Source organism: Pyrgilauda ruficollis, unplaced genomic scaffold, assembly GCF_017590135.1.
Source record: "Pyrgilauda ruficollis isolate IOZ18807 unplaced genomic scaffold, ASM1759013v1 scaffold4, whole genome shotgun sequence".
Taxonomy (NCBI): Eukaryota; Metazoa; Chordata; class Aves; order Passeriformes; family Passeridae; genus Pyrgilauda; species Pyrgilauda ruficollis.
Genome location: NW_024525489.1, coordinates 5580463 through 5605837, shown reverse-complemented (window position 1 = coordinate 5605837; position 25375 = coordinate 5580463). Strand labels below are relative to the sequence as shown.

General features: G+C 37.7%; 1 protein-coding gene across 1 annotated transcript in view; it reads right to left on the bottom strand.

The window, feature by feature from the left end:
* Positions 1-530: 530 nt before the first annotated feature.
* Positions 531-25375, bottom strand: part of MTA3 (metastasis associated 1 family member 3) — a 133625-nt gene continuing 108780 nt past the window's right edge. Inside the window, exons 17-20 of the mRNA XM_041477090.1 lie at positions 25060-25091; positions 17684-17838; positions 13032-13059; positions 531-606 (exon numbers count right to left, since the gene is read on the bottom strand). Coding sequence (XP_041333024.1) covers positions 595-606; positions 13032-13059; positions 17684-17838; positions 25060-25091 — 227 coding nt within the window. The 3' untranslated portion in view covers positions 531-594. The remainder of the gene's footprint in view (positions 607-13031; positions 13060-17683; positions 17839-25059; positions 25092-25375) is intronic.

The window sequence follows — 25375 nt, the reverse complement described above, 5'->3', positions numbered from 1 at the left end:
GAAAATCAAACCCAAGGTGACTCAAGCCAATACTGAAAAATATGAACACTTCGAGTTTGCAGTTCTGTTTGAAAATGCAACACCTCAAGGCTAAATCCCATTTTAGAGACACTGCAATAGTTTTAAAAGCTGCATATTTTTGCTGAGCCACTAGAAGGCATAGACAAATCTGATGGGTGGACTCTGCATCAATTCAGAGGGACCAGTGCAAACAGCCCCTCCTTGACCAGCCAACACTGTTGTCTGGGAATGGAGGGAATCCGGGATAGGCCTGTACAGAGAACCAGAAGTAGCCCTTGCAGAGATGAGGGAAGACAAGGGCTGCTGTTGGATCCTGCCCAGAACACAGAACCCGGCCACAATATGTCCACACAACGTTTCTGTCTCAGAGATGTGGGAAGTCCTGTTATGTCTGCATTCACAATGAAACATGATTTTGACATTATTATGGTGCTGATGCTGTTATATCTTCAGTGTATGATGGCTCCTGGCTCTGTTCGGGCCTGCCTATTGTTCATGAGAGACTTTGTCTTTGCACTGATCGGAGAACAAGGTGTTCTGGAAGCTCTTTTCAGCTGTGACCTGGTGAACTTCTTACGGATTTTTCTGTAAGGAGGGAAGGAAGAAAGGAGGGAAGGAAGAGAGAGACAACAGAAGAGATAAATCTCAGTCTTTAACAGAAGACTGCACAAGAGCCAATAACAAACATAACAAATACTCTTACCAGAGCAGGAAGGCTAGTTCATGGAAAAGAGACTTGCAGTCAACAAGAGTCAGCCCTGTCCAGCAACTGATGATTCAGAGTTGTCTGATAATGGTTCATCAAAAAGTGAATTGGTGTTAGATAATACTTGAATAATAATATTTAATGACATGAAATCTTGGGCCAGAATGCCCAGGTAGTGAATCCTCACATGTGATATCGATACTGGAATGAAGGACCACAGAAGAAAGGACCATGTTAGCCAGTGAACGTGCTACCTCTGTAAAATGGGAGCAACGGTTGTTATTTACACTGCAACACTTCTGCAGATAACACATGATCCAGAGCTCCAGGCATTTTTACTAGGGCCATTCAGGTGCAGTAAATTCACTTTCATTTTTGATTTTCAGCTGATAAATGAAACATATTAACTCCAGGTGGCCATGTTGTTTGTATTGTAATCCTAAATATCCAAGAATAGTTAATTTTGAAGCATAAATACTTGCTATGTTTCAACTGCTCTGTCTCTTTACTATTATAAATCGATAACCACAATGCTGAGGGTATCCAGGGTATAGTATCAGAAAACACAGAAAAGGTACACACAGAATATGCCAAGAAACATCTTCATTGGCGGAGACCTGAACATTAGATACTGCTGGAAAATGACCTATTTTCTGAATTTACTTAAGAATCCCAGCCGTCATTTGGGTAGTTTTATGAATTATAGGGATTTTGAGCTTATGGAGATGAATAAAAACAAACTGGGGCCTCTAATACTTAATGAGACCAGGGTTTGTAATTCAGACTTTTTGACTTGAAAATGTGACCTACAAACTGCAGGGTTATGAGGTGCCTACCTGTACCAAGGTTCTGAGATGGTAACTCAAGGAGTGGTTTTTCCCTTTCATCTAAGTGGGCTGTTACCTCTGAAACTGAAAAATGGTGGCACGTGACATTGAAAATACACGATCAGCTGTAAATAAATTCTGTTGAACTCTAAAATAGCAATTTTCATGCTAAATTTCAAACACTGGTTTGTTACTAGTTAGTTACAGGTTGAGTGCTCCACAGGGATGTAAGCTTCCACATTAACTAACTGGGCCACAGAAGAGAACATAAGGGGGAAAAAAAAAACACCTCAAACATGCAAAAAGCAGAAGAAAATACTCTGCTATTAGAGGTTAAAGGGAGCCTGAAAAATACATCTATTTTGGTTAATATATTTTAAAGGTTCAGAGATGTATTCCCTTTTGAAAGAAGGATGTCTTCATGTCCTGGAATACCAAATTAGGGTTTAGCACTATTCAGCAATAAGCACAACAGAAGAAAAGAAAAGGAATCACCAGAAAGTTCAGTTTCAGCTTTTCACACAACTCCACTGAGGAAGAAAACTCATTGCTTGACTATTCACTTTATATGATCATCTTAAATTAGGCCAAAAAAGATATTAAATTGATTGCAAAGATACTGCATACGTTCCAGAATGGTAAGACCATAGCAGTGTAATCTCAGACTGGCAGAAACGTGTCTATCTAAAACAATGAGACAGCCGGGCTTTATAAATTCATGTGAATAGACAATAGTCATTACCCACACCTATTACTAATGGGGATCATCTCCACAAAACCTTACAGAACTGAGTTCTTTTTGATATGTTTGCAAAATTTTCTATTTATTTACAGAAGGAATGTGGTCATTAATCATTTGAGAAGCTCAAGGTTCAAATAATATTAGATCATTGTTTACCCTTCTGAATTTTCAATAAGGCAACTTTACAAAATGCCTAGAGGTTCCTGCTTATGAAAGTAATTTGCAGCTGACACTACATGTAAGGACAATAAGGGATTTGAGATTACAATTTGTCATCATTTTGTATGGACAGCAAAGTAAAAGATAACAGTTATTCCCATTAAACACTGGTCCACACACCAGCACAAAGAACACCAACATGAAGGCAGAACAAAAAGATCATCACATTATTATATAAAGCAAGCCACAAACAGAGTCAACTCCTCACTGAGTATAAATGAAACTAGTTCTATATACTTTGTCAGAAAAAAATAATCTGGTAGGCACTATTAAAAGGCAATCCAGCACTTCTGTTTAAACAGGATTGTGAACATGCTTCCAGAAATTAGCTTTCTGGGATACAGCCTTTCAGAAATAAAACTGTAAGAATGGAAATTTCCACTGACTACATTACATGTTATATTTAAACAATCATTTCTCTAAAAGCCAAAACTGATCTTTTTACTGCAAAATTTATAGAACATGGAGGGACTGGATTCTTTACACTGAAGAATTTAGCATCTAAATACAGTCTAGCTTTTTGAGAGGTATTCATCAGGTTTCATAATTCTTCGGAGTCTTTTTAACACTTAAACACGCAGGTTGCAATAACAGCTGACAAAAGACAGGATATTCAAAGATAAAATTGTTGTCACCCTTTCACTCATTGCACTTTGCCCTCCCCCAAAGATACACTGAACTAAGGGCAGAGTCAATTTTAATGCTCAATTTCCTGTCCCTCTTTCAGTTAATACCAGCCATATGTTTTAATTACATAAAGCTTTTATCTGGCAATGGCAATAAATGCCTTTAATATCTGTATTGTTGGTAACATCCTTTGCAGTTGTTAGGACAGATTAATTGCCATTTTCCCTGGTTTTTTTTTTCCCTTTGACTTTTGTACTAGTTCTTGAAGCATGATGCATTACAGGCTTGAAATGCAAATTCAGAAGTATTTTAAAGCCTCCGTTTTGAATTTCCAGCCTTCTTGAGACCAAAGGTATGAGAATGAACTAAATATTTAATAGGGCATCAGTATATAAAGCCCACTGTGCTCATTTTTATGTCAAATGTGATGCACTGGTGTAATGTAGGAATAACACAAATTTTTTATGTGTGCATGACACTTCAATTTGTAACTGCAGATAAAGGTATACAAGACCCTTGATACATAGTCAGGGAAATATGGAAATGTAGGTAAGTCTTACTAAAGGCCTAGATGAAAACCTAATGTCTCTGTTCAAATTTCATGCACAGACTGGAACCTCATGGATAGAAATAATAGTTAGGCTGTACAGGGCATTTATGGCACACTTAAATTTAATCGGGCAAGTCTTTATAATTAACCAACCCTTTCTCAGGATCCAAGAGTGTTCCATGTAACTCACCATCTGCTGAAGTGAAGCACAATCCTATATAATCTATTCTGTCCAGATTTCTCAGGAATAGGATAACTGGGAGCAAAATTTCACATTTGCAAAAGCTGACTCAAAGTTCCCTTCTCTAATTCTGCCACACACTAAAACAGCATCAATTTTTAAACTTGAATAGAAGAGAGGCCTCCAACTGGCATTAGTCAAGAATGTGTTTTCAAGCCTTTTCTAGTAGGACTGGAAGGCATTGCCTGTTTTAAGTTTGTTAATATAGTGTTACTGTGCTATATATAAGCTGTTGTGCATCCGTCTTGCCTCCTCTGCACTGGGCTCAGAGTTGTGATGGCTACACTGACTTTGGTCTTACCAGCTGTACCAAAAGTACTTAAGAAGCTTTATTAAATAAATACAAGTTACATAAGAAGTTTCTACAGTGATAGAAATTAATTGCATGCAAATGCCCACTGATTTTTCAGCAGATGACAAACCTTGTTTTGAAAGAAACCTTTTCCTAGGAAGAGGAATTGCCTTTAACATGCATGCACTTGTGAGATGTCCATAACTCTTCTTAAATACCAAGGTCCAGAATTGCTTTTGGTGCTCTGTTTCCACCAAAAATATGCCAATAACCTAATACAAACCTGACTACAGAGTCTGAAGCTCAGAAACACAGTTTTGTTTTCCTCACTCTCCCTAAATTAGTTTGATATTTTTGCCTCAGTCTTTCTTAGACTGATGCCATTTGAGCAACATTCTCATATGTAAGAATTGGCGCTGTGGAAATGCATCGTTATCCAATTGCTGGTAGCACAAGGAACACCCCGTGGTCAGCAGCAGGCATAAAAAAACTGATTTCCTGCACAATATTAGTTGAAAATCCATATTATCTCTTGGGGTGAAGAATTCTGCTATGACTTTCCAAGTGTAAACAGCACTATAAATGTGCTAGATGCATAAATACTGCCAACACTGGCAGAATTTTGTGTTCTGGCACAAATTATGTGTGAAACTTGCAATCAGTCTAACCATTCAGAGCCATTCAGAAAGAAAACAAGGCTAAAAAATAAGAAATATTTGTGAAATTGCTGGTGCTCCATGGCAATATAAATTTTGTGCAATGTAAATTTTCAGTGAAAATTCACGGCCACTTAGAAAAAAAACAACTATTTAAAAGAATAATCATAATTCCTTGGTGGGTATTAGATTAAAAAATCACTTATTTCTCTAAGGGCTTCTTTTATCAAGAGGTATATTTTAACCATGCAGTGAATTAAATTACAGGAGGAGGTACTATCTTAGAAAGCTGATAGGTTTTTCATTAATTTCAACAGGTTTTAAACATAGTGAAAGGCCAAAATGTGTGCAGTGCTACTTGCTGAAAGAGAATTTAACTGGGATGAAGCTGTAGGCACAGATCCTTAGAAACCTGCTATGTTACTGACTGAAGAATTCACAGCACTTCCTACATTTCTACCTGTGTGCAAATGAGAAGTATTTTATTTAACTCTTTGGCTTGCTGCTTTAGACTTCGTTTTCCCCCTCAACACTTTCAGGATGAAGATTTCCCATATTGCATTAAAATCTTAATCGAACCTCAACATGATAGAAACTAGTTAAAAATATTTTTGGAAGGCAGAAGTGGGTTCACACTGATACACCTTTTAAAAATAAGGGCCTTAGGAAATGTTAATTTATAAAAACAAAATGGAAGGCTTTAATAGGTATGGGACTATTGGAAAGCTGTTGCCATGGGCCACATAGCTGCACTATAAAACCCATGCAGATGGCAGATAGAGTGATATAACCTTTAAGAGATTAAAGAGGTGCTGCTGTAGAAACGCCAACATTATTCAAATGTTTTAAGAGCTTATCTTATTTTTCTCCTCCTAGCAAGGAAATGTTTTCCTTTGCTAGTGTTTATCTTCCAATATTTTATCAATATTTATGGAGCAAGACTGTTCTCTATGAACAATAACTTTTAGGCACATCAGTTACAAATTACTGTGTCAGATCTTCCTAAGCAGCTTAAGATAACGTATTTTTTCAAGTACTGCATCACCTTGAGGGCTTCTCTGATGTTTTGTGTTTCAAAGCATCAGCTGATAGCTACTATGTATATACAGAAGGCCATTAATAATGGGGTTAAAGCATTTTCTTTATTGGAAGGAAAAATCCCAGGTCAAGGGTTTAAAGGGCAGACTTCTATGACTGTCATGCCTGACCTACTGTATGGCACAAGCCACCTCTGTCTTTTCTACCTACTGCTGATCTAAATCTAAATCACCTTGGAGCAGAAACTATCTCTTTATGCACATTTCTAGAGTGCCTAGAACAACAGGTCAATCTGCTATTGAAATATCCTCTGTTGAAATTATTTCTATACAGTTTAATTGCTAGCAACTGTCATGGCTTTTGGAATAATCAACTAGCTCAATAGATTTTTCCATATTTTCATTTTCTCTGAAAATATTTCATTAATATTCTAAAGTGGTTTAGTAGAGAAAGAATTCATGAAATAAAGTCCGACTCTCGGCACCACTACTCATTTTTCAGTTGAATGCTGGAACTGAAAAAACTTCTAGCCCCTAAGAAACATTATGAAGAGATGCTGCCATACACTGGTCATCACATGATGAATAAATCTCAATGCCAACAATCAGCAGTGAGATTGTCCTCACAGTTTATCTGTGAGCTTGGTATTTACCACCAAGAGGCTAAGGTTACCTATTGCTGAGACGACAAATGTGACAAATCAGTTTGGGTGCAAGGCTGACTTCTCACAAAAGTCAGAAGCACAGAGGTCCTACCAGGGGTAGAAAGAGTTAGAAAACCCCGTGATCTAGTTGGTAGGAACGATGGACACCACAGAGCGAGCATGGACTTGCCCTGTGCTTTGGGTGGAGCTTTGTGAGCTCAGCAGGGACAGCACCTCCCACACAGCAGTGATAGAGGCAGAGCCATGCACAGAGCCGTGTTTCTCAAACGGTCCTTCCCTCATGGATGGGAGAAAAGCCTGTCTTTGAATTCATGGCATTTCACCAGTATCCAGCTTTGTAGAGTGGAATAGAACTACTAAGTCCTAGCACAGGAAGCTTGATGGAATGGGTAAAAAAGTAAATTATTCAGACTCCTTCAAACAAAACAATGGCTCAGGCTTGTACCTCAGCTACAGGACAGCTGCTCTCCACTTTATCTGAAATTCATTAGCCTCCCCTTAGTTACCTTATGCTGCAGAGCCTGCAAGGCAGGAAGTCTGCTTTATCCAATAAAGGGTTGCTTAACCTCTCCTCCCTGGGAAGAAACACACAAGATCACTGCAGATGTGTCAATACATCAGCACTCTGGGAATCCAGGGAGCCAGAAATCCTTCCACAGCTCAGAGGCACAAGCACCAGCAGATTTCAAGGCAACTCCTTTATTCTTCCTAACTATATCAGCAGGGTGAAGATGAATTCCTACTCCACCAAGAGGAATTTTCAAAACCATCTATTTATTCTGCAGCAGGATGGCCATTCTGTATATTGATTAAACGTCTCCTGCTATGAGATGAAAAACTTACCCACCTGGCAGCAAATAATTTTTCCTGAGACAAGCAAGAAACTAAAGAGAAGGTGCATCAGAGCAAGCGGGCTAACAGTGGAACACAATGTTGTTTTCAACCACTCCCCAAACACCTTGCATTTTAATTCAAAATTCCAGCATTATCCCAGACTCTAAGATGACAAAAAGGTACAGAACATACAACTTCTGTTTCTGGCCTTGAGCTCCAAGCATTAAGTGCCATTTCCCCAGCAACATTAAATACTACATTGAAAACTTTCAAAAATATTGTGTCAACTAAATATGCTTATTTAAGTCCAAGATAATAGAAAACTCCCTAATATATTTTTCATAAGGAAAAAAAAAAAAAAAGAAAGATACTATACTTCTACAATATTATTAGTATTTTTTTGTCTTTCTTTTCTTGCCTTGCTTATTTAATGAGGTTTTTGGCCTGAACACTGTGTTTTACAATACTACAGCTTATAATATTACCTGAGGCTCAAAAAGATTGACAATATGTTTCCATTTTATCAATTTTGCATATACTTTTCCTGGAATAACATATGTACCACTAGGGGATATTTGGAGGAGGTTCTTGCTATTAAGCAAGGGCTGAAAAATAAAAATTATTCAGTCTTACCAGAAACAGCTGGAGAGCCAAAGTTCCCTCACACACCCATCCCCTGGGACATTGCTTCACACCATCAACCTCTTGCATAATCAGCAGTTTTCTACACACAGACGCTCCAGTGCAGAATATGGATTAGAAAGTCCTAGTATGGCATCAACAGAGGAAAGCTTTGCCACAGAATGATTTAATGCTAATTTCTAAGGTCATTTTCATGTCAAGGGTTGAAGATTTTTAAAATTTTTTAAAAATATTTACGCGACCAAAGGTCTATTCAAGTTCATTTTCTGCCACTCATCCTGCTCTCCACATTTATGGCCAGCGCTTTTCACATCAGTATCTCATAGTTCTTGTTGGACTGGCTAATTAAAAACTGCACAGCATCCTTAACAGTAGCTGTACATCAATATCACTCAAGCTTACAGGCAAAATGGTGGAGCTAGAGAAAGCCTGAATTAAATTACTTGTATGGTGTCTCACATCAAACAAGAGGCAACCTTGGAATTTTAAAGTTTGGATCTGTATTTTCTTCACAACACTTGAATAGTATTTTGTCAAGTAAATGTTTTAGCCTCTACTCATAGCACAAGTTACAAAAACAGCCGATCAAGTCTTCTTAGATGTTTTTACAAGAGCTGTTACTTATCTCTGTGATTGACTTTCACAGTCACAGTCAATATGTTCTCCGTGGTATTTTATATTTAAAATGCCTATGTAGTTACTTATGCAAGCTTTTTGCACAAAAAGAGACCAACCAACACTTGTTTTTCCACAGCCTTACCTACATTTATGCCAGAGGGTCATGAGTTTAAAAAAATCCAAAATTATCAGGGAAAGTATTGAGAATGAGTGATTAAATACATACAATGAAATATTGACTAATTCAGAATTAAATCCTCTATCTGTAATTTGAAATGAAGACTCTGATAAAGGACAACTTAGAAATTAAATTTAGTGGGCAGTTCTGTGTGAATTTTAAGACTGTGAGGATCACTGACACCATATTTTTGAACACATTCACCACTGTACAATTTTATAATCTTTTTTGCTGTTTAACTTTAGCAACAATGTGTTCACCACAGGACTTACAGTTTCCCTGCCTACATGTACATTATTGCTATGTATTTCTCTGCCTTCAGATGAAATAATTCTTAACTCTGTGTCCAGCTTCTATGAGTTATTGCTCACATTGCACAGAAATAATAAAAAGTGAAAAATATCCCTGAACAGTGATATTAAACCGTATTTGAGGATTACAATCATCAATATCTAAGATCTAATGTGAGAAATTACCATGGTTTATGCACAGGAATGGAGAGAGTGGACTAATTTTAGCCCTAAGCTGATGTTACTCTAGCCTCACTATAGGTAACAGCTGTATAATTAATGTTGTCTCTATCTTTTGTTTGATATTAAATATGTTGGTCTGACAAGTTTGCATTTTTATTTTGCTTTGATTGTTTCCCAGGGTTTTGACAGAGAAATTGGCTTCCCATACAAAGATGCTTATTTATAGAAAAATTTCTTCTTGTTCAAAACCAAATTGGTTTTAACTCCCACAATAGAAGACGGCCAAATATTACAAGATGACACATTCCCACTGGGTATGTGGATTTAGGAAAAAGCTAAGAAGCAAGCTAACAAAAAGCTAAGCCCTAAGACTTTCAGTTAAAACATTTGATAAAGAGGATTGGGTTCAGCTACACCAAATCCTCTGTGCAAACACAAAAAACAGCTTCTGAAAAGAAAACCCTTTTGAAATGCCTAACCACACTGCAGGAAACTCTAAATTTGTCAAGAACCATAAGAAAACAGGTTAAAAGAACTGCATGGCATACCAATCTAACATCAACATCATACAGAGTGTATTGGTGATGCACTCTAGCTGATGGGCTGACCTCAGGAATGGATTTAAGTGCTTTGCTGAATTGGTCCTGGAAGGTCCAACAAAGAAAACAAGTTTTTTGGAAAAGTCAAGTGCTTATATAGGAGCTTCTCCACCAACATCTATGTTTAATACAATCCATAATGCATTTATCATCCCTGTATTTCATATAAGTTGTTGAGGTTTTCTTTCCCTCCCAAGTTTCCCAAGGCAACAAAATTTTACAAAAAAAAAAAAATTACAATTTTGGAAATTGTATTTCCTTCCCAAATATAAAATTTTCTGGTTATTTTTGCACCAACTGTATGAATGTGAGAGAAAAATTATCAACGGCAGTGGAGAAGATTGCAAGTGGCTGAGTGACCCTCCTAAACGTGCCTCTGTTTTTTAGCTGAGCCATGTGAATTAACCACATTCAAGCTTTGACCTGAGATGCAATTACAAAGCAAACTTTAGTATCTAAGCCCCCCTGGAGAGGCAGCATATTTGAATTTCTGCTCACAACAGGGCAGGATCATTTCACCAGAGCCAAAGGTGTGACTCTTCAGGCAGCAGTAACTAGGTCATTTACAGCCATCTGTTCCTAGCCTCAGCCTCCCTGCGGTCATCACCAAAGCTGTGTGCTAATTAATTTGCACCTGCTAATCACTGCAGACAGCTTTGAAACTAACAAATCATCCAGTTTCAGTCAACAGCTTCTGGGCTCCTGTGGGTGGCATTTCCATGAGACTTCATTACCAATAAAGGTAACGAGTTTTCTCTGAAAGAAGATCCCCTCTAAGGCTTCTGACCGGCTCCGTGTGGAGCAGTGCTCTGGAAGAACGAGAAGGCTTCATCTGATTCTTCAGGCCTCCAAATCTTCAAGCAAGCTCTTAGGCACCTTCTTAATTTTGTGTCTGAGGAGTTAGGTATATAAATGTTTGGAGATATAGACTTAAAAGACTTGATTGACATGTCATGGGAGATCTGTGAGGAAGAAGGGAACTGGATCATGGTTTTCCAGGTCCTAGGCAAGTGCTCCAAACACTGCAACATCCTTCCACTGCCATGTGGCTTTAGATAGGGTAAGTAGCTTACTGCAGTGCTACTGAAACTCCTTTTTAAACTGTGAGAAGATTAATCTACAGCTCCAAACCAGAATTGTATTGTGTTCCATTTGCTCTGAAGACTGATAAAGCAAACCCCATAACAGTAGGTGTTTTTCAAACCTCCCAGCTCTATCCAATGGCACAATTTACACTGAGCTCTGAGGGGTTTTTGTAGACATGTTTTCCTTGTATGTAGCCATGACTCCCTAAGTTAAAAAAATATTCACATTCTTCAAATGAGTTGTTTTTAGTTCCATGGAATGAACCTGCTTTTAAAAACAAACATTTGCATTATCACAATAGTGTTACTTCGATTTAGTAGGTATTATAAAGAGTCCAACAGGAAAAAATCATGTAGGTAAATACTGAAAGAAAAAAATGTCTTTAGACCCGTGAAAGCTGCTCAATGAGAAATGAATGGTAAGAGATTATGATGTAGTTTCTATGCTGCTGCTTGTGATTCCATATTACAATACCTCAGCTGGGGGTCAGAAAAGTATAGTTTATAAGATGTGAACAGTGCACAGCATTCATGAATAGACCGCACAAAATAAGATCAAAATAACATCTCACAGAAACTTTTATGCTCTCCCATGAGCATATAACAGTTTTGAATGGAAGTTAACCAAGTAGGATGGCTCCTAAACTGTAGCAAGGACAATTCCTCCCGAAATTCTTCACACACAGTATTGTCACAGTGACTGGAGAGAACTGTCAGTTCACCTGGACTCAGATGTGGCCAATCAATAAGATATTTGCAATCCTATCAGCAGGAATTAAACAGAATTCTAAGGGATATATTCTGTAATCCCTGCTTTTCAAGATGCATGACAACTATATAATACAACAGAAGTAAAGGAGATGGAAAATTACATCCTTAGAGGCTGATACGGCTTTTTGTTAGAGAGCTGGTGCATCACATTGTCAGGCTTGCAGCTGATGCTCCAAGAGTGCAGGCAGGCATCTTCTTGCAGCTGGTTACAGGACTGGGATCTAAAGGCCATGGTGCCATGCAGGTAAGAAATGAAAATACACTATGCCCAGGATCCAAGTGTGGTGTAGTTCAAAACCAGGATCCCAATTCAAATCAAAGTGCCTCATCTTTACAAAAAACAAAGGTCAAAAATACCTTTTTTTTGTTTTGGCACACAATTTTTTTGCACAGCTGGGGCCAACTGGAAAAGAAAGAGTAAACATACACATGGACATTTATGTGATAGCAATTGCACGTGTGAAGAGGAAGAAGGAGCAGAACAGTTAGCACTGGAATTCTGGCTCGGATGGAGACCTGCAGCTCTGCACTGTGCATCAGACCCCAGGCACCAAAGCCTTACTCCTCCAGTTTTCCATTTTCTCCTGGCAACGTGCTGCAACTCAAGCACTGTGCATGACCTTGCCTAAGCCTGGCTTAAAACACACGTGGGAGAGAGAGGGGGCAGGGGCAGGTCACCCACAACTCTTAACTCGGGCTTTGGCTCCCGCAGGTTTTCAGTTTGTGTGCAGGTTGTGTACGAGGTACAGGCTGGGCTTTCCACAGATAAAGCTGCACTGCAGAGAGGGCCAGCAGCACGTGCAGGAGCACGAAGGGTGATGAGCACTAGCATGGCTCTCCCCCACTTCTGCATGAGAAGCAGACCACTGACAGCACAGCAAGACTCAACATTCTGCAGAAGCTGGTTGTCACACATTCTCTTCTTTCCCAACATGCAGCTTTGGATTTTCAGCTTTTTTGTGTGTGCTATGAGACATGCATAAATAAAAATGAGTGGTACCAGGTAATTATCACAGCAATTGTGATATCCTTACGTAGCACCTCAACAAATCAAGGGAAGATTTTGCCTTTTGGAGACAGAACATGAAGTGAGGGATAAGAAAATTGCCTATATAATGCTGCCACAGGGATGCCTCTCAAATCATTTTATCAGCAAAAAAAGGAAGCCATGTCTGCTGGTAACAGCTAAAGATCACGTTCTAATTTTAGCAGTTGCAGTTAACTCATTCCCAATGGAGTTGCACTTACCGTGAGAAGGTTTCTAACTGCTTCAGCACTGAAAGGAAACAAGCATTGAGTCATTCAACTGCAGATCTATATGCAAATATGCTTTTTGGCCCATGAAGGGAAAGCACATAGAATCCGCTGCTATAGCGCAGTCAGCCAAACATTTCCACACATTTCTTATAATGCAAATGCTGAAAAAAAAAAAAATTCATTTACCAACCAGTGTTTTAGCTGTCCCTACACAAGTCTGATCAGTGGCATGCACATGCACTCTGTTAGGGACAGAGCGTTTGTATAGGAAATAGAGGCACACTGCATACCTAGAATTGGTGAGGAAAGTTTTTATCAACAGATATATTCCCCTTGACATTGAATGATTCAACAGTAATATTATTAATTTTACTCAAAGGTTATGTTTGTATCATATATAACTCAAGATATATTAAGCAAATATATTACATTTTACTAAGGTTCTGAAGACCATAATGAACTGTTCAATTTTTTCAATTATTAATTCCCAGAATAGCAATTCTGTATAAGAAATTTAGTTCCTCACAATATGGTCATTTTCTCTGTTGACCTCTATTGCATCTACAATGGAATCCACATCACCCAAAATACTTCCTTATAGCAAAACTAACTGATTTAGTAAAATGAAATTAATAAAATGTTTTTATAATTAGGAGACTTCTGGCTTATCCTAAAGCATGCATGTAGTGCTAGGAGAATCCTAGCAACTAATATCTAGGGATATTAAAAAAAAGTAAGGACACCCTTCTGGTGAGCAGTGATAAACATGAGGCTCTTTAAAGACTGATTTTTTTTCAATGAATTCTGTAAACAGATGTGCACTTCAGAATAAAATCTTGAGCAAGTTACTTCACAGTAGGGAATGAGAATTTCTTTTTCATTTGAAAAGGATACGAATAAAGAAAAATACAAAAATATTAAATCCTGTAAAGGTCAACAAAATTACGATGTAATGTCAAAAGGTAAGTGTTCTCGAACTGCCATGCAGTTTTCTGCCTAGATTAGTCCCTGCTGTGAGCCTGTGACTGATCAGGGGCAGGGAAATCCCATGGGAGCTGGTCTCACACAGGCATCAGGGAGGATTTGGAATGAAGAGTGCAGGTTGTCACTAGAAATGAACCAGCAGAACTGGGGACCTCTGTATTCATTGGAAAAATTCACTGAGCACACTGACAGTATTCAGAAGGACATCCACATAACAAAATTCATGATGGTGATCCCTTCAAGGCACTAACATGCAGACAGATGGAAAAACTCTGTCTCTCCCCCAAAGTGGCCGTGGGCAATAACAACTGGGGATCAGCACCGTGTTAGTATGCAGCCAGCTCTGCAGAGGCAAGCAGGCTGGGAAATAGGGAAACACAAATGGAATTTCCACTGCCATTTTTTCTCAGATGTGCAGAAACTGATAAACAACAAGGGAGCCAATGGCTTTCAAATAGCTACAATTTAAAACAAAAGCCAAGCTGAAATGTATGAGGATGTGCATTACAACTGATACAAAACACATTCCTGTTCTACTCAGAAGGGCAGATTAGCACCCAAAAATGTGTTAAACTTCAGATGTAAACTCCAGTCCTTGTGTTTCCACGATACACCAGCTCACACTGATTTTTAAGACTACCTGCAGGCATTGCTGAACTCCGGCCTGAGTGTAGAGAGAAGGGCACTGCCCTAAAATTCCAGGGTAACTCCGAGGGTTACCATGGAAAGCTCAGATGATATATAATTCCCATAGTTATTTTCACTGCTCTTAATATTTCACATCCATTGCTACCAATACCACAAATATGTGAGCAATTAGATACAGAAGCAATTAGATACAGAAATAATACTGCTGCTTAAATTCAGAGAGGGAAGGGTGATTATTAAAAATATTACTAAAAATTCTTCTAAAATGGAGTAATAAATACACATATTCACCTTATCTATAGATGAATTATAACTTTGAGAATGCTCATGTGCATCTTGGGTTTGATTAGCATGAAAGAGACTGGTACCTCCTCTTTTAGTCTAGAAGCAATATTATTACTCTTTTTTTTTTTTTCCTCTGCAAATATCAACAATCTATTATTGGCTTTTTAAGCTAAATTTCTGCAAAAATTTACCCTCTAGGCTCCCTACTTGATATTTTATAGACATGTGCATATTAAGCATTAATTCACTAGACAAAAAGAAATATTTTAGGACAGAGAAATGGAAATTGTTGTGGACTGTTGCAAACAATACTGAAAAATATTTCCTTTCTTGCAGGCTTCAATTACACTGAAAATATTTTTTCCTTTTGCTATAATTAGCATGTGTCTCTCTCATATGTATTTTTAATGAACAAATTCACATGATAAAACAGATTGGATCCTGATGGAGCACAAAAAAGTTCCCTGAAGATCCAGTTGTGACCTTAGATGGGGTGATTATTTCTTATCTGAGTGTTCAGAACATGTTCAGAACCTAATGGCTGCTCCCTGGCAGCTTATTCTTATTTGCTGCTTTTTTTGGTTGGTTTTTTTTTTTTTTTTTTCATTCTTTGTCAGAACTGGGTAAATTGTGTGCTGCTTTTTCAAAAATCTCCTCCCTAGCCATCTCTTCCCATTGCAATTATATTGCATTCAACTTTGCTTTTCAACTTTGTCCTGGCAGTGCTGAGCTGCATGATCTCCTATCAAAGGACAGGCTGCCTGTCAGGGACTGCTGTCGGTCTCCACCTGCCCTCAAAGAACAGAGCATTTAATTGTTCTCTTGGACATCAGGGCATTCCTAGCAGCAGAACCAGGCAGTGCTTTCCACTTGGAGCTCTAAAGGCTGGAGACTTGCAGAGCCCAGAGGAGAACAAGCTACCCCAGCTCTAAATAATCTCGGAGCAAAGGTGAAAGGAATCAAAGGAAAAAATTAGAAAGGAGACACATGTGAGGGAAGGAGTCAATGGAGATGGTATGAGGACAGGAAAGTACCAAAAAAACAAAACAAAAAAAAAATCCAAAATGGAAAACCTCTGTGAAAGACAAGGAACAGATCTCATGTGAAATAGTTTCAAAGGATAAAAAACATTCCCTGCTGCGCTGCTCCAGCACCTGCCAGAGTGATGCAACAGCACATGTTCAGGCACCTCCTTGTTTGAGGAGTGTCAGTGAGGTCCAACTTCCCTGTGTTCCCCATACCAGGAGGTTTCAAATATTACTTTAAACTGTTCATTATTTGGAGAAGAGTAGCAGACACAGACCCCTGAGGACTAAGTGCCTTGCTTGTGCCCCACCCTGGCTGCAGAGCCAGAGACAGCTCTGCTTTCTCCCTGGTCTGGGTATGGGGTCTGCAGCCCTGGAGTGAGGAGGGGGATTTCCTGGGATGAGAACAAGCAGAGCTATCACAGATGAGTGATTTGCAAAGCCAGGACTCATCCCACTACACTTCAACCACCTGCAATTTAAACATCTAATCCAGGTAAGTTGTCTGGGCTGCCTCTCAGATCAGTGCCCATGTAAGACTCTTCTCATCCTTTGACAGGCACTTCTCTATAACACTGGGAAAAAATTAAATTGAAAATTCTAAAACTTCAAAAGGTAATCAGTCTCACTTTCAGGATCCAATTGCTAGGGATTAGCCTGATATTACTAAAGTCTTTGTATCAAACAACTCTCAAAATGCTATCAATCTGGGCTGGAATCAGAAGCCTAAGAGCTCATCAGCTCAGCAGCCTCTTACTATTCTCTCTGAATTGTTGCATTCCTCAAAAAAAACCATAAAGTGCCATAATCAATTAAATTGAAATAACCACCAGATTATCATGTGCTAGTATGTTAACTTGTGTAGACGAATCTGCCATTAATGGCATTAAATGTGCACATTTTCCATACTTATCTTTGTATGTATATATTCTTTCTCTTCCCTCTTTTTATTATCTACATTTTTCTTCAACTACCAGATTTTCTAGGCTTGTGAAATAATCACAGAAGTGAGGAACAGTCTGATGTTACTTGCTGTAATTAAGCAAGATATTAAAGGTTTTTAAATAACAGACCCTTTTAAAAGAAAAAAACAAAAAACAGACTGTAACTTGTCTTAGTCTGAATTAAATCAAGGAGGGGCCAGACAGGGGAAGACAAGAACAGAATAGAGGAACCTCCAGAAAAATAGTGACTCTTCCATGATATCAAGCACTTTTGGGGAAAGCAGAAGCTCATTAAATTTTACCAATTAATCTGTGAATGAAAGGTTGAAGGAGATTATCATCTCAGTTGCTTTTAAAGGAAATCGACTTCTAGCCTGGAAAAGATGCTATCAGCTGTATATTTCTTCGCTGTGCACTATTTTTTAAGTTCAAAATTTCAGAGGATAGCCTACACTGTAGATGCATTTATATTTTGCTGGATGATCAGAGGTGCCCTAAACCTCATTGTATATGAACTAAAATAAGTGAAATTTAAAAGTTCTAATCTTTGCCACAAAGAAGTAGCACTAAGCATTATTAATGAAATGCTGATAAATATCAGTAGATAGAAGATGCAAAGTTTGGCATGTGCCAAACATGCCTCTTTGCTGTAATGCAACCTCAGATAATAATGGCAAAAAACTGTTATTGAAATAATGAATCAGTAACACGTATGCAGTGAAGCCTCATTCCCTGCTAAGATTTCATTTTTTCTTACCTGGTCTCTTCTGTAGCTATAAAGAAACCATCATCTGAAGCATCAAGCCAATTTTGCCTCTGTCTCTTGATGACTGGAATGGTGCTTGTCTTAATGGCACTTGCACTGGCTTGCAAGGCCTTCCCATTAGTCATATGGATGTGGGGAGCAGCATGCTGAAATCATAATAAAAGGGAAAGGTGTTTGTCTGAGAATAAGCATAATTCCTTTAACGAATTCTGCTTTAAAGGGCAGCCTACACACGTCTCAAGACCCAGCTCATCTGCCTCAATCAGTACCTGGGGGTAAGATAACAACCAGCCTGTGCCCATTGACATGTTTTATGCATAGGTTTTCAAGCTCTTTAAAAACTAAATTAACTATTGCTAATGCCATTTTATAGAAGAAAAGATATTGAGGCATGAGTCAATTCTATGAACTAAGCAATTCAGAAACAGAAACCCATTGATTTTAGGAGAGAATTAACATTTTCTGAGCAAAAAACTAACATCCCAAGCAATGAGACAAAAGACCTATTTTTTCATCCACTTATGGCATTAAACTAACTCCAAAAAATGCATACTTCTCACTTTGCAGGCCCTTACTCTGCCTGGTTTTGTTTTTAAATAGAAGTCACTGAATAAGACAAATGGTTTGTTCCTGCTGTTAACCTGAATGGAAGCTGGAAAACAAAGGTTTATATCACCATGTTGATGCCGTGGTTCTTAGGTTTACTCACTGGTCTTTATCTAGTTAGAGCTACCTGCAGTACATCTGCATGCATTTCACAGCTGATAACATCAAACTGAAAATGATGCATTGATTTCCCTTTACTCAGAGTAATTGTGCAATGAGAGCAAGTACTCAGATCTAACAAGAGAAGCTGCCTTCTTACACATGAGGAGAGAGTGAAAATGTTTTCTGTATCATCTATAGCGAATGTTTTGGAAGAATACACCATGATAAAAATGTTAATCTTGGAAATCTTAATCTTCTTTCCACATAATCGATTAGCAGCAGGACTAACAACAATTGGACAGAACCAGTTACAATAGAAGACATTATACAAAGATGAAAATTTGCTTACTTTATCTCACATGGATTCAACATCATGTTTTCTTAGGAAGAAGTACTAATTTGTTGGTGAAATAACACCAGTATTCCGCATTATTGATAGCATTTTTGTAACATTCCTAAAGTGCACCCAGTGCTGCACATTTGTGGGAGTACCCCCTAATTAGGGGAACAGCTTCACAGTCATGAGTAAGAAAGGGACTGGCAGTACCCACAAAATCAGCAGAACAGAGCACAGAACTGATCTCTTAAATCATGTCATAAAAACATAAAAGCCAGAAAATATAAACAAGGGCATCATTTTTTCTGAACAATTCTTACACTGACATTATATTCACATTATGACAAAACCCCAATCCACACCATTTGCTCTCTCCACTAGGACAAATTTTATGCACTGGACAGAAAACTTCCATCTATTAATTATGCTACTGCAAGTAACTGAGCCATCTCCTCTGTGATTCCTTAGATCTCATGTAACAAAACCAAACAAGAAGAGGAGAAACAAGACATCATATTTGAGTGAGTCACATATAAATCTTTCTTAGAGCTAAGTTATTTTACTTTGTCTTAAAAACAAAGAAGATTTAGGGTGAATTTAATTGTTGCACATAGGATCATTAATCTATCTTTGTAGCCCTTTTAAAATATTTACCTTTTTTTTTTTTCCATTTTTTCAATCAGTGTCTAGACTGCAATTTGGCTTTCACATATTTTTTCATATTGGCTCTGGTGGGGAAAAAGACCTAAAAGACATGCTACTAGAAGTAATTCAGTAATTCAATATTTTAAATTCAGGATAAAGTACATAGGTGCTATGAAATTAGAAATTCATGAAGGTTTTTAACTGCTGATCTCTTCTTGTACACAGGGGGTGGTGCTCAGAGAGAGAGTAAGGAGTCATACATGGAAAACATTGCCACACATCAGATTTCCCATTCAATATTTGTATCTGGCAATTTCCTGTGCCATACACTACAGAGGAACATTCAAGGGCTCCAATGGTATATATTTGTTGTGTTTCCCTACTCAATAATGCATTTAAGGTATCTCATGTAATGATTCAGATCTTTGCCCAGGCTCCTTTCATAATTGAATATTTCCTTTAGTCAAGATAAGAAGTGCAGGCAAAAAATGTCCAGAAAATGTACAAGGTACAAAAAGCGTCTTTCCTGTGGCATAAACTCTGAAAAACAGTGAAGCTTGATGGAAAAAGTACTTGTCTTTTCACGACATTTTTTCCCCTGGCAGAGCCAGATATTGCAACTAATTCTGAAGTTCTGTTTTTTCTAATTTTTTTAGCCCCTAACCCTCATTCCAGGCAAGAGATAACGTTATAGAAAATGACACAAGGCTTACAATATAATCTCATTTTTGTTGCATCAAATTGGTTAGAATTTTCTCTTTTATTTCCCTTCTAACCCAGCCCTTTCAAGCTGTTTGAAGAAATTAATTACATTTCACAGAAGGACAAGAGAAAATAAGACCATTGTTCTCCAGTCTGGGCTAGGGACCACATTAATTTCAAGTTAATAAAAACAATTGAAGCTCTTGACCAGGAAATCAGTTCATTAGTTGCTCTCAAAAAATATAGTCACCGATGTGCATGAAAATGAGCATTCAATGCCACTGTCACACTAATATCAACACCAAGAGCAAAATTAACTTTCATACAAAGTACTCATTAAATGCTTTTCTTTTATGATGATGAACTCAATTTTCCCTCCTAGTTATGCCAGAAAGGTTATGAAAGCCTCAAGAATACTCCCTGTGCTACCACAGAAGTCCTTCTCATTTAAAACTCTGCTTGCAAAAAGCTTCAGTAATTTCCTCACACACCACCATAGGCAATCAGCTGCTGGTGCTTTGATTTTGACTCTGTACATCACTAATGAGCTGTGCTCTGAGTTACCAACACAGCCACTGGTGCTAAGGGTCTGCATGTCAGGGCCACATCAGAGCAGCACCTGAGCATCAGGAGTATGCATTTTGGACAAATCTTCCCCTGTGATGAGTAACTTCTTTCTCCCAAATTCTTCATCTCAGTCTGAGCACATTCACTGAGAACTCTTGTTCCTCTGGGACAAAACTGTTCCATGCTCAAAAGACATCAGGAGAAAAAAGCTGATCACACTTGAAAGAAAAACTCCTCAAGACAAAGGGAGCTCTGATTCAGGCAAACTTGCGTCCCTTAAACAACACAAATATTGAAGTCGTCACAGGGTTGTATCTGGGAAGAGTCTCACCTGTCAAACAGGTGGTGTCCAAGCTGAAGAGTGAATGCACCCTCAGAGACCAAAGGCAGTCTTTCCAAGGTCTTCAACAAGGAGGACTTTACATAAAGACTGGGGCAGCTTCACCTGCCCCCTGCTGATCCATTTCTCTGCTGCTTGCAAGTGCTGCTCATCAAAACTCACCCGGCAGGGGCATGAATTTCCCATCTGCATTCATTTCACAGTGGGCAACTGAGACACCTCCAACTTCCGAGGAATGCTGGTAGTCTCTTCACAAAGAAGCTACATGTCTTTGTCCCTGTCAAATCTTCTGGGAGCAGCAGAGAGTTACAACCGTACATCAGGTCTTTCAACAAAAGGCACACCTGGCATAAGGCTTTGCTGTGGCAGGGAAACTAAGGAAATTACTGTATAGGATCACTATACACGTGATATCTGCTCTAGTGGCAGCTATGAGTCCAATGAAGTCTGGATACCATCCCAAAAACACCTTAAAGTGGCAACTTAATATAGCATTTTTATTACTGAGAGTACATCTCCTGTCCTCACTGGCTCTCAGAGAAGCACAAGGACACTGAGATGCATGATGGTAAGACAAGGGAGAAATCCTGTACAAATTCAGAAATGGGACCCAGATTCTAAATTCCAGCCAAGGTTCCTGCCTATAAGTTGCCCAGTTGGTACTGCTATATAAGTGGTCAAACATTTATTCATTGAGAGCCACTAAAAATTCTGAAAAGACACTCAGGTCTGAAAAGACATTCAGCTTTGAAATAAAATACATAGCACCCACAGTAATTCAAAGTGTAAAAATTAACAGTGAACATTTATACTATGGCTGAAGGAATGTTTAACTGGACTACCATAAATTCCTAAACAGATTTCAATTCATGATTTCTTACATTTTCCCCAATTGTTTTTAAAAGAAAAACATTCCCATTCCCTTAAATTAACATTTTTAAATGGTTTTTTGTTGCATCTTTAAACAAACAAAAAAAAAAAAAATCAATTGAAAGCAAGCAGAGAAAAAGAAGCTCTCTATAAGGAAAAAAAAATCACTAGAAGAAATCAGCTATGCTTAGATGACTGGGAATAACCCATATTAATTGGTTCCATATATTTTGCATTGACCTAATTATACAATCCATCATTTAAAACAAGTTTAGAATTACCTTAAGTTTAAATCAGGTATTGATTCTCTTTTGCCACACCTGAAGTATTCCTATTTCCAAAGGGATTAGCATTATACCTTTAATAAACATCAAGGCTTGGGGCTGGTTTACTTATTTATAGAAATGTGAGATGAATGCAAAAATTAATACTCAAAACCTCTTCACAGCATGAAGTCGCAAATGTTGATAATAGTATGCAGGCACACAACCACTTTGGGTATAGAATTTCATTAAAAAACCCAAAGGCTATTAAAAATGAATGATTTTCAAACAACAGATCATATATAAGAAAATAACCAAGTACTCAACACAAGTATGATTTTGGAACCTCTGGATTTGCTACCAAACCTTTCACAAACACCTACAATTATTTGTAATGCTGAAAATCTAAGTCAATCGCTTTACTGTGTAAGGGAAACAAACCCACTAAAAACCCCAAAAGAAACAACCCTCCTAAAAGATGACAGCTGTCTTGCAAAAGCATCTGGGCTAAAATACTGCCATGTTTATAGTGCCTGTTTGTCATATATGGCAAACAAGCCATATAACCTCTAAATAAATCATGCCTTCCGAGGTATCATTTTGAAGTAAACAGCTATTTATGGAAACCAGTAAATTAGTAATGAAATATTAAGCTAGGCAACTATGCACAGAATAAAAAGAAATTTATTTTATAGTCAAAACAGAGCAGGCTCTCCCTCTCCCCCCATCACACAGATGCTTAAAATATTTTCTGGGTTTTTATTTTCATGAACAAGAATCTGAAACACAAATAGGCAGCTATCATTGCATTTAAACACAGAAGAAAATTCTTGTAATGTCCTCTGAAAAACTGGACTTTGTTATTTTAGCAGAGCACACTCAATACCTTGCTAGCTTTGACTTCAGCGTAAATCTGAATCTTCAGAGACAGGATCAGATTTAATGCCTTACATTATTTCAACACCTATAAATGCAACTTTAAAGAAGTTCAAAAACTTCACCTTGGTAAGACAAAAGTTCTTTTACATCAAAGCAGCCAAGGCAGTAATACAGATCTGCTGTGGTACCTGTCACATTCTGATGACTACAGGTCATGCTTTAACTTTTTATGTTACAATATAACTGTAACCAGTCAAAAAAGGGGACTTCATTTCAGAGTAACTGTTTATTGCAGTAGGATTTTACATTGGCTCTCAGCAGCATTGCTTTACTACATCTGTACTGAATGTATCATCTCATACCGTTTCTAATGCAAGGAATACCATATTTCCTGGTTTTACTGACAGTTTCCACTTACTCATTGGGAAGTAAGAAATTTGTCTTTACACATTCAGTTATGCTTTAGTTGCAGAGTAGAGCAGACATTGCAATAACAATTTCTCACTAAGAAGAATACTTACTTTTATTTCTACCTTTTTTTTTATTTTAGTGCCATGAACAATTACTGCACACTGACTGCAGAACATTCACTTGAGGTCTGAGCCATCTGAACTGTCAGCAGAGAGGTCTGGAGAGGTTCACAGCACAGGAACCTCAAGAACTCAAGCTATTTAAAAACTTTTTTCTTCTCTCTTTAAAAGTTAGGACACGTTTTGATGTGAGAGAAAACATATAGGAAAAATTCTCACTCTTTTGGCTCAGTTTTTAGAACTGTTCTGATGCATTAATCGAAAAGAGAGACTGAGTATCTTCAGAGTATTATTAATAGGACAAAAAAGAGCAAAGGTAAAGCAGAGTGAAGGGTTCACCAGCTTCAACACAATTGCCCTGCTCTTTTCCCAAAACCAATGCAGTATGGAAAAAACATTGAAAAGTTTTTCAATCCCTTCCAAAATTTTATAACAGAGGAATACACTTGACTAACTAAGCATCATCTTTTGAAATGGGTGTATTTAAAACAAATTCATAACCAAAAACGATTACATCACATCCAGTAGGAAACAGACATCTCTACTATTTTGAAATCTGTTATGATCTGTATTCCTTACCTATTTCTAATTCATTTGCACTGGATTATTAATGGCCATTGATTATAAAGGCAATGAACTATTTTCACTATCCTCTGTAGAGTGAAGAAATCCATGGGGGAATTTACATATCCCATAAATGCCATAATAAAGAAGAGGTAAATAAACTTGAAGGGATGCCTTAAAAACTGCAGGAATGGAAATAAACAAGCCCATGTCATGATTTGCTGGGGCTTACTCTAAAATTTCAACACTCACCTCAAAAACTGGTATTTTCCAAAAGCAGAAGGCCCTATCCTCAAACACCCACAGAACAGGCATCAATCATGAGAGACTGAGAAAGGTTTTCTCTATGTGAATTGTTGTTCAGCCCTTACCTAACTTTATTATGAGTTTAAAAAAGAAAGGGACCAACATTGTGCACCCTATAAAAATGCAAGATAGACACTAAGTGCATAACATTTTTTTTTACATAAAGCTTTTACATAAAGCTTTCTAATCTCATTTTTGAAGGTGTATCTATCCTCTCAAACACCCAAATAAATTATCAAACTCAAGGTAAAGTCAGAAACTGGCCTCTGAGGAATGTTATGCAAAAAATTGCTCAGCTATTGTTCTGAAATTTAAATGTTCTCTGACCCATGCAATATACATAGAATGCAAGAAATCTTATTGACATTAATTTGACATAATCAAAAATCACTTAAACATAGAACATAGAATTGTACTTTAATTTTTCAGCTATTCAAACTGACAGCACTGTTACCTCTTAAGCTCTTAAATCTCTGATTTTTTCCCCAATATTTCTCTTGAAATAAAGAGGGACTCATTTTATGTCTACAATGATACTGAAATTTAAGAAAAAAAAAAAAGCCAATGGCTTAGGATACTACTATACCTACTTTGTTTTAAAATAAAAAAATCATATCTATAGGCAGATCAATACCTATAATCTCCTCTATACTTACCATGATTGTTCTTGTTGTATGGCTGGATGATTCTGGAAAATAAAAGAACCACAGTGCATTAGAATGTTTTCTTTATCCACAAAAGCCCTATGTTCTGATGCTCACCCTGAAGGCTAAGATGCTACTGCTCAGCTACAACAATGAACACATAAAAAATGCAGAGACTGGAAAGATTTCTCATGAAATGAGCATGAGACTCATCATTGGTCCTGAATATATATGGCATGCTATAATATGCTGTTAACTGCACTCGTTCTCTTTGCTTAATTATCCTCTTCTGCAAGAAAATATAAAAATGGAACTAATTCATAATTCA